The 10,557-nt window shown below is 39.5% G+C and overlaps 1 protein-coding gene across 3 annotated transcripts; it reads right to left on the minus strand.

Moving 5' to 3' along the window:
- Positions 1-331: 331 nt before the first annotated feature.
- GAR1 (GAR1 ribonucleoprotein) lies at positions 332-9,919 on the minus strand. Of its 3 annotated transcripts, none has more exons than XM_089525973.1 (7): positions 9,782-9,919; positions 5,539-5,743; positions 5,299-5,453; positions 4,007-4,066; positions 2,366-2,504; positions 1,965-2,042; positions 332-1,670 (listed from the first exon to the last, which is right to left on the minus strand). In XM_089525973.1, the coding sequence occupies exons 2-7, from the start codon at positions 5,732-5,734 to the stop codon at positions 1,657-1,659; spliced, it is 642 nt and encodes a 213-aa protein (XP_089382099.1). In that variant the 5' UTR covers positions 5,735-5,743; positions 9,782-9,919; the 3' UTR covers positions 332-1,656. The 3 variants fall into 3 exon arrangements, with proteins under 3 accessions (XP_089382099.1, XP_089382097.1, XP_089382098.1); XM_089525971.1 differs by lacking the exon at positions 9,782-9,919 and adding an exon at positions 8,515-8,589; XM_089525972.1 differs by lacking the exon at positions 9,782-9,919 and adding an exon at positions 8,028-8,144.
- Positions 9,920-10,557: the final 638 nt, after the last annotated feature.

Raw genomic sequence — 10,557 nt, forward strand, 5'->3', positions numbered from 1 at the left:
AAATAAATATAAGGCCTTCTTATTAAAGATATTATAAATGATACCTAACTACAACTTTAGAAGCAGCATGATATAGTGTTTTGAGTGTTGGACTACAACTCTGGAGACCAGGAATCAAATACCCGTTTAACCAAGGAAGCCCACTGGGTGACTTTGGGCAAGTCACATTCTCTCAGCCCCAGAGGAAAGCAAAGGTAACTCCCCACTGATACATTTGTCTTAAGGTTGCCATAGGTTGGAATCAACTGGAATCCATACCTAATCCATTTTTAAACAAATTCAGAGCAGATTAATCTTTTAAGTTTATGAACAAATGATTGTTTTGACAGAATTTCCATTTCATAAATTTATTTCATTCATACAATGAACAGTACAGAAATTAACCAAGAGTTATTTAAGAGTTAAAAACTGAGATTTAGTACAAAAGATTCATCATTTGCACATGAGTTCCTTTCCATTCTTTTCTACAGACAACATGCTACACATGCAGAGTATTCCCTAACATTACTGAGAAAGGGATTAGCTCAGCTCTCATGTAGAACTTTATGTGTGTTAATCTTTTTATCTGATTTTACAGACATCTTCAGGATGTTACAGGTCTAACCTGTGAACTCTGGCCTTTTAACACCATTCCTCTCCTTCTAGAGCTTGAAGAACAAAATGTACCAGTTGCTTCAACAATATCCCTAAATAAACAATCCCCATGAGTTACAAGAAATCAATCAGCAGGTCTTCATTTCATAAATAAAAGCTGCTAAATAATATTTTCCCCCTAATTTACAAAAGCCCTGTATTGACAGCACATGATCTCTATGCTTGTCATCTCACTATTCAGGTGAGAGCAGTGGTTGTAAAACAAAAAGACAAGAAGCCTGCCAACATATTTTAAGATGCATCCGCACTGCAGAAATAATCCAGGCTGACACAGCTTTACCTGCCATTGCTCAATTCTATGGAATTCTGGGAATTGTAGCTTTGAGAGAAATTTAGCCGCCTCTGTCAGAGAGCTCTGGTGCCACAACAAACTACAATTCCCAGGAATCCATAGCACTGAGCCATGGTAATTAAAGTGGTGTCAACCAGGATTATTTCTGCAGTGCAGATGCAGCGTTAGTTCTAAGACATAATAGAAGTATAGTTATAGCTCCACACTACACTATTGGTTTAAGGAGACTTCTGACATTTGGACATATTATTCATCGTGGTGTTTAAATTAGTTTTTAATTTAAATTAGTTCTGAAATCATGTAAAAGTTATTTTGATAATCAAGTTTTCATGGCTCTATTTTAAGACTGACAAATAAAACACAAAGACTTTAAAAATAAGTCCAAAAGATTTGCTATTTATATTTTATGCAGCAAATGTTTAAATTTCCCAACATCAGTAATAAAATTTTGATATAAAAATGACTTTCTAAAAAAGGTTTAAAAATAACATCCATTTAATGTCTAAAGCCCAACAGAGATCCAAGTATATTTGGAAACAAGTATCGGCACTTCTTCTTAAGTTGTTCCATTTTAGAAGACATCCATCAAGTATAGATGCAATAGTTTCAGATCATTGTATGCTTCAAATTGTCCCTTTGGTAGCACTCAAGTTCATAAGAAATTTTCTCATTGTATTTTGCAGATGCAGCCATGATGTGTTGTTTCACTTTTAACGTCCTCTACCTAATTTAAAAGAGGGAAAAATAGATTATTCACATTTAATTTAGAAAGCAAGCACAAGATCTTATAATTAACAAGTTAGTTGCAAAACTGCCTACAACCTCATAGGTATCTGCATCTATTATTTTAGTATTCTTTCATAATGCCACATAAAATGCAGGTAAAATTACCCTGAGACTGCTAGCCACCTGGCTCCAGATGTGACCCTGACCCAAGAATCATTTATTGGGCTTTCAATTCAATTCCAAGGTTATTGACAACACAATAAAGGGCAGTGATGAATATGAATATGCTTACCTCTAAACCCTCGGCCGCCACCTCCACCACCTCGTCCTCCTCTGAACCCTCCTCCGCCTCTGCCACCCCTGAAACCACCTAGAAATAGATAACATAGAAGGACAAGTTAACATTTAATGGTGATAAATAGGCTTTTAAAAATGGGTAGAAACCATGATCTTAATAAACCTATACAACAGCCACAAAGTTTTTTGGAACATCATGCTTGCAGAATTTTTTACACCTTCCTGGAAAAATTTCCATTGCTTTATTACATACATTTAGACCCTCCTTCCTAGTGCATTCAATTGCAACGGAACAATCTCCCAAATAAATTACAAAGCTTATCTTTCAACACATCTGGAAAGCATCAAGTTGACAAAGGCTACCCTAGACACATACAAGAAAAAAATGCTACCAACCTCCTCCTCTGCCACCTCCACCTCGGCCTCCTCCTCTTCCTCCACGGCCTCCTCTACCACCTCTAGGAGGTCCTTTCTCTCCTGGAGGCCTTGGCAAAAACCTTTGCAGAGGGAGCAATTTTGCTGGATCGATATAAAACTAAAATAGATGGCTAGCGTTAGCATTTGTCAAATTTTCACTCCCATATACATAAAAATATCTTAAACTAGAAATATACATGTCAGCTAATTTTACAATGACACCTTTCACAAAACCAAAAGAATCATGTTGCATCTTTAAACTGAAAAATTAAATTAAGTCTTCTTTCATTAAAGTAAATCTGTCATCTTCACCCTAACAAATTTACTGTAGCCTAAGTTTTTGTGGACTACAGATCAATTGGTCAAATGATAGGAGGGGGGTATTATTCAACATCTTATTATTTGTGATTCAGTAGTACTTAGATTGGAGATCGCCAACACATAAAAAGTGCTGTAGGCTATATTTCAAAGGAACGAACCACCTCGGAGTACTGCTTGCCTAAGAAAACTCCATGAAATTCATGGGGTCACCAAAATTCAAGAGGTGACTTGAAGGCACACACAAATATCATGATCAAATGCAATAAATTAGCTAAAGATTAACTAAACTGCTAATCCACAGTTTTCAATGGGATACATACAGCAATCCTAAACATTTACTCCCAGTGAATATCATAACGACTCGAAGCCTTGCTGTCCACATGGCCCACTTCCAAGGCGGGCTAAATACCCATGGGCAGACTGCATGGTGTGGTGTCAAGCCGCACTGCTGGGTTATTTTGTTGTTGTTGTTGCCTCCCTATCATACATGCACACCGTCACACAAACACATTGCCTACGACCTCCAATTACTCCCACATCGGCCAGAGGCCATTCTGTTGTATGGTCACTCTTTTGATCGGCCACAGTTGCACATGTGATGCTCCATTAGTACACGGCATTGGTGTACAAGTGGTACATTGGCAAAGCACAATCATGGAGGCTCCCCACTGCATGCCCTCTTCCTCTCCCTTCACCCCATGTCCCCCTGTTGGATGGTGTGGTTTGTGTATGTTGTAATCACATCCGCTGGAGTTGTGGCACATTGGAATTGCCACTGGGCTGTTGATATGCAGGAGTAAAGGTGTGCATTTTCTCAGCTAAGCCTAGCTTCTTTTTTCTCCAGTTTTTAGCCCCAGAGCATGGCTTCATTTCAGTTTCTATGTGCATTATATAAACGCCTCACTTTCAAACAGCTGGAAACTACTTTATTTTGCCTATCTGTTTAACCCCTTTGTCATGACTTAACTTTAGCAGAAGCAGGACTAGTAACATATACTAATGATCAATAAACAACGTTGACTGGAAGCTACAATACTTTATTATATAAATATGCTAACATGGGGTAATGCATTCATTTTAGAAAGGGCAGATATTTTAAAGAGCAGTACAGTATTTAAACAATATAACTATTTACTGCATATGCATTTATGAAGCCATTAATGGGTGTGCTTGAATTACATCCAGTGGTATAAGAGCATCATGTACATTATTAAAATGCAAAATTATGAAAAACTTGTTAACAAAATCTTCATAGGTATAACTATATACTACATTAATTGGAGATAAACACAATCTTACCTTTTGTAGCTTTTTGAAGGAGGACGCTTTCATGTTTTCTGACAGTTTGACTGAAAAATACTGTTAGATTTGCTTAAGGAAACCACTTGAGAACAATTCTAATTCTTATCCATAAAGATATTGTTACCTCTTACACATGGCCAAAGTCACACTTAGTTGTATCCACAATTGCTCCTAACTGGCGTCCCATTGGCTTCAGTGTGTCTACTCTAAATCTGGAACCAACTTACTTCTGCCTTTTAAGTATTTAAGTTAGAAAATAAACCCTAGAATTACTGAAGACTTGATGAATACACTATTCTTTTCTTCCTCTCTTCTTTTTCAGGAATGATTAGTATTATTTTGCACCATCACTCTCAAATCTTTAAATTCAGCACAGAAAATAATGTGAGAAGATGTAACTACTAAATCTTAAAATGCAGCAGAGATAAAATAACCACGAGAACATTTCAGTGTCAATGTTACTGTTACACTTGAGAAATCCCATTTCTGAGAGAGCAATAAGACTCAGATTTCTAATTCAGTTCATATCCCAATATGTACGAACATTTCATATTTACTCTCTAGAGACTTGTAACATTCCATCAGAGCTATTCAATTTCCTTGTGCAGACAATCAAAATAGATTGAATCTAGCAAGAAAGCAGTAAGACCATATTCAAAAAGACATTGGCAGCAACCTCTGTTTCGAACATCATCATGAAGTCTCCCCAAAAACTACAAAAACATTGATTTTTATCATCAAAATGTCCAGTGTCAACAAGATGAAGAATCCCTACATCAAGAAGGAGAAACCGCCAGGAGACTCACTCAGAAAGCTGAGATGTAATTGAGCAAGCAGGACATCTGTATTATACCTAAATATTTTATTTAATAATCACTTTACAGAAATAAGAATATTAAAAAAACACAAGTGGACTTAATCAAGTTTTGCTAGCATAATAATAAAATTCAAATTTGTTACTAGTTCTCTCTTCAGGAATGCTTTCCCCTGGAAGATCCAACTGGCACCAACATTGGTTTCTTTCCAACGCCAAGCCAAAAACAAGGCTTTTGATTAAACCCTTTGGGGACTAATTTATTTCAAGGATACATGCACATGGTTTTAAAGTTTAATTTTTAAAGTGGCTTTAACTGCTCTTTTAAAGTGGTTTTAACTGTTGTTTTCATATATTTTTATCTTGTTTAAATTATTTATGATTTTAATCTCGAGGTGTTTTAAATTGGAAGTGTTTTAGCCTGAGATCCCATGATATAGGGCAGGATAGAGGTGTTTCAATAAATAAAGGATACAAAGTCTCTGAGCTGCCCAAATATTTCATCGACTTTTCCAATCTGCTCTTTGTTTTCTAAATAAACCGGTGCATTGAAATAAGGTACTTTGCTTTCTTGCGTGACGCATTTGCAGACAATATCATCTTCACAAGGGTGCATAAATTCTCCCAGAACTGCAAAGAGAGATTTGTTTAAAGCAAGAAAGGCAGGAGGTCTAAATATTTTCTTCAGTTTCTATTAGGAATGAATACAACTTACTGACTACACTTTCCGGGGGTCCCTGGTCATATCCACCCCTGTTGAAGCCTCCGCGTCCTCCTCCGCGTCCAAATCCACCTCTTCCACCACCACGGCCACCTCTGTTGAAACCACCGCCACCGCCTCGGTTGAATCCACCCCCGCCGCCTCGGTTGAATCCACCACCACGACCACCTCCTCTTCCTCGAAATGACATGCCTCCTTCCTGTTTAAAAGAAACATGAACAAAATCAAGGGCGTGACTAGCAAATTCTACAGAGCTTGGATTAATCTGCAAAGCACGGCTGTATTCACACAGCCAGGTACACTTCCTGGTGCTATGGGTAATATAGAACAGCCCATGAAATAGTCCAGCAGACAACGCCTTGTAAGCTTTTTCAAAAGCTCAGTTATCCTTAAAATGGTATTTTAGGGTTTTAGAATAATCAGATAAACTTCAGAAATTAATACACTGCGCTACAATAATTCTTCAGTTATGTAAAATCCACTATTGCATACTTCATCATGATACATTGGCCATTCAAGAACAAAAACAAATAGCCTGCTCTCTCATATTTCCAGCAACCTGGAATTTATTAGCATTCTCATAAAAAAAAAATAAGTGATTAACTAAGTGTCCGTAGTCTGAGACAAGCCCTACACCATTTGTGACCTGAAAGAGCAAGTACAGGATAACAGTTTACATATAGCCAAACCCAGACTTAGATCTCAAGCAGATCTGCTGCAGTCAAAAGGACTTAAATTAGTAACTGAAGTGCGCTACAAACGTATCCCATTTATTTCAGTGAGTTTGCTCTTATCAAAATGAAATCTGGATCCAGTTCTTATCATCTATACCAAGAGACTTCATGAGTCTTAAAAACTTTATGTAAATGTAATTTCTCTCTATGTATCAAGTCAGTTGTACAGCAGAAATTGTTTTACTGCAATGCCAAAACATCAGATGGTGTGCGGGGGGAAAGAATAAAGTCCTGTGCAGCATATGTCATTGTGTGCCTTCAAGTCACTTCTGACTTATGGCAACTCTAATATGAATCTGTCACAGGGTTTTCTTTCCAAGATTAGTTCATCTGAGAGAATGCTGACTTGCCCAAGTGGGTTTCCACAGATGAGCTGGGATTTGAACCCAGAGTCCTAATCTAATGCTCACACGACTACACCATACTGCTTAGTATACAATGAAGCAAAGCCATGACCTTTTATCATATTGTTTTAATAAGCTGCGACTTGGCATGCAAGACTGAAACATCACTGTGTCTTAACATCTCAACAAGCAGTCATTGCACCAGTGTTTTGAACGTCTGGAATAGAAACATACAGCTATCCTTCCATGTTTGTGGCTTTGACTTTTGCAGGTTTGATTATTCATGGACTCTCTAGGGCCTGTTACAGACTGCCAAAATAAAGCTGCTTCGGGTCTCTTTGGAGATATGCTGTTTAAATGATGCATGCATCCTAAGAATCCGGAAGCTGCACCAAAGCTGCACTCCAGTGCTTAGGAATGGAGTGTGGCTTTGGTGCGACCTCCGGACTCTTAGGACCCATGTGTCATTTAAATAGCATAACTCCAAAGAGACCCGAAGAAGCTTTATTTTGGCAGTCTGTAACAGACCAAGGAATCTGTAGGTCCTCCAGTGTGACTCTGTGGTCAATGTCCACCAGAAGCCACTCTGGAGGACCTAGAGATTCCTTGGGAAAAACACATCTCTGGGCATTTGTAGGTCCTCCAGCGCAATTCTGGCAGATGTTGACCATATGAGTTGCTATGGAAGACCTAGAGATTGCCTACTCTGTGCGTGTGTGTGTGTGTGTATATATATATATATATATATCTAGCAAGTTAGAGAGGTGGTAATCATCCTTCCAAATTCTTATGCCTTGGCTGCATCCACACAGCAGAAATAAAGTAAATGATACAATTTTACGATTTATTATTTATTTATATTCTGCTTTTTCGCAAATTATTCCCCGATTTCTGCTACAGACACTGTTGGTGTGTTTATTATTTTAAGGTATGTTTTAATCTGTAAACTGTTTAATTGTATTTTAGGGGTGGGGTGGGGGTTATTGGACTATGGGACTGCATATTTTAATGTGTTGTGTTGCACAGAGCGGCGGGATATAAATACATTTTATTATTATTATTATTATTATTATTGCTTCCATGTGGATGCAGCTTCTGAATATTATACTCTAATGACACCGAGGAAATCATTTACTTTATTTATAACCCTCTGGCTCCATTGTGGTTGCAAAATGTAGGGTTTTCTCCCCTCCCACCAAACCAGAGGAAGAATCCAGGGTCTCTCCATAGAGATAAGACAAAAAGCCACCAAAGAGAAGGGGGAGAATGACATGTACAACCAGCTGCATAAATAACTAATAGAGTTCCTGCTGAACCTGAGTGAGACCTGGATCCCAGGAACGCAGCAGCCTGAGAAAGACCCAACAGAGCTTCAAGAAGTTACATTTCTGAACTGTTTGCTGACCTTTCTGGGGAGAAGGGTTTTGTATTGAAGGAGGCAGTCCTTTAACTTGCTATTATCAACGCACAAAGGGATCTCACAGCACTTTTCAGACTGAAGGAAGGCTACACACTTCTTTCTCTCAGGTCCAAAACACACTGCAGAAATAACCCAGTTTGAGACCACTTTAACTGCCCTGGCTCAGTGCTAAGGAATCCTGGGAATTGTAGTTTATTGTGGCACCAGAGCTCTCTGACAGCGAAGGCTAAATACCCACAAAACTACAGTTCCCAGGATTCCATAGCACTGAGCCAGGGCAGTTAAAGCGGTCTCAAACTGGGTTATTTCTGCAGTGTTGGCAAGATTTGTTCAGAGGAGTTTTGCCACTGCCTTCCTGTGAGGCTGAGAAGCGTCACTTAGTGCTTCTAAAACTACAAATCCCAGGATCCCACGCGTGTCCCGGATCCAGGTGGGTTTAAGGAGACCGAAAAGGACCCGGTCCTCCTCTTACCTCTTCTCCGCTTCCCACGTGGCTCCGCTCACCGGCCGCGTTCTTCTAATGCCATCAACAAACCCCGCCCCTTTTTCCCCTCCCGGCCAATCCCAGCCTTGCCGTAAAGCACGACACTTCCGCTTTACGACAGCTCGAACAGGAAGTTTCAACCGCGTCCCTTCCTTCCTCCACTCTCTATGGTTTCAAATCTCAAAGAGTTAAGGCAAGCTTAGAGCACTATAAAGCAGACACTTCCGGTACTAACGCCACATTTACCCATGGCTAGTCTCTTTGAGTCCAAAACAACACTGTCTGCAGGAATAACCCAGTTTGAAACCGCTTTAACGTGCCCTGGCTCAGTGCTAGAGAATTCTGGGGACTGTAGTTCTGTGAGACGTTTAGCCTTCTCTGTCAGAGAGAACTCTGGTGCCACAGTAAACTACAATTCCCAGGATTCCCTAGCATTGAACCAGGGCAGTTAAAGCAGTCTCAAATTTGGATTATTTCTGCAGTGTGTTTTGGACCTTAGTTATTAAAAATGCTCAAGGTCCATCCATACTGCAGAAATAATCCAGTTTGACACCACTTTTACCTGCCCTGGCTCAGTGCTATAATGGAATTCTTCTGGATATTATAGTTTTGTGAGGTATTTAGCCTTCTCTGGTAGAGAACTCTGATGCCACAATAAACTACAAATCCCAGCAGCCCCTAGCACTGATCCATACATTTAAAGTGGTATCAAACTGCAATATTTCTTCAGTGCAGATGAGGCCTAGATTTACTAGGTTAACTTGGGCTGCATTTTGGATCAATAACGCTAAGTTATTTCTGACAATCCTGACATTGGGTTTTCCTGCCAAGATTTGTTCAGAAGGGGGTTTGCCTTTGCCTTCTGAGGCTGAGAGAGTGTGACTTGCCTAAAGTCACCCAATGAGTCTCTATGGCCAAGTGGGGATTCAAGCCATGGTCTTTAAAGTCATAGGCGCTCAAACCACTGCACCACACTGTTTGTCACATAAATAATAAATACTCCGAAATTTAAAGGAGATATCTGAGTTGTGGGACCTATTTGGGGAAGTTCAGTATCTTGGATTGGTTCTTAGAAGTTCAGACCAAATGCATATTTGCCACTGACTGCACTAACATGGAAGCCTCCAACTACTACTAATCCTAAACCAGTAAGCAAGCCTTGGGAAAGTGGGTGGCCAGATTTTAAAGACAGCTTGTAAACAATAATCCACTCTCTCCTGTCCTGTGCCACTCACCCTGAGATTCCTCTCCCTACCTGGAGAAGCACAGAAATTCCCTGAGACTTCAGCAAGTGCCTTAAGAGCTGGCAACTGCAAAGTTAGTCTATTTAGGATGCTGCATCAGAACTGCAGCAATAATGCACTTTGACACTGCTTTAAGTGCTGTGACTCAAAACTATGGAGTCCTGGAATGTGTAGTTTGTTGTGGTATCAAAGGCTTAATATCTCACAAAACTACAAATTCCATAGCACTGAGCCATGGCAGTTAAAATGGTGTTGATCTGCATTATTTCTTCAGTGCAGATGCAGTCTGAGTCTATGGCGGCATCCACACTGCAAAAATAATCCAGTTTGTCCCCACTTTAAGTGCCATGGCTCCATGCTATGGAATTCTGCGAATGGTAGTTTGTTGAGGCACCAAAGTTACAATCATCTTTGGGTCCCTTTTTGGGAGAAAGGCAGCATAAAAATGAAATAAATAAATAAATAAATAAATAAAACAAATACAATCCCAGAAGAATTCGATAGCATGGAGCCGTGACACTTTTAGTGGGGACAAACAGGATTATTATTGCAGTGTGGATGCAGTCTATGTAGGGCCTTATTTCTGAGGGAGTCAATCTTTAAAATGCTTTAAAAACCATACTTGTATGGTTCAGCTATCAATGTGGGTTGCCCTGAGCAAAGCTTGAGAAAGTCCTTTTTTTGGACTACAGCTCTCCAAATTCCCTAACCATCATGGTGGCCAAAATTTGGGAAGAGCAGACCAAAAAAAGAACGAGGGAACCTTTCCATGCTCTGGCCCTGAGTA

The sequence above is a fragment of the Sceloporus occidentalis genome, unplaced genomic scaffold (genome assembly GCF_023333645.1).
Source record: "Sceloporus occidentalis isolate IW3139 unplaced genomic scaffold, rSceOcc1.0.p SCAF_5, whole genome shotgun sequence".
Lineage (NCBI taxonomy): Eukaryota > Metazoa > Chordata > Lepidosauria > Squamata > Phrynosomatidae > Sceloporus > Sceloporus occidentalis.

Bases quoted from the DNA above. Each gene is read 5' to 3' on its own strand.
- GAR1 (XM_089525973.1), bottom strand. From the start codon at position 5,734: ATGTCATTTCGAGGAAGAGGAGGTGGTCGTGGTGGTGGATTCAACCGA. The intron at 5,454-5,538 runs GTAAGTTGTATT...CTCTCTTTGCAG, and splicing joins ACCCCCGGAAAGTGTAGTCA to TTCTGGGAGAATTTATGCAC. The intron at 2,043-2,365 runs GTTGGTAGCATT...ATCTATTTCTAG, and splicing joins TGGAGGTGGCAGAGGAGGAG to GTGGTTTCAGGGGTGGCAGA.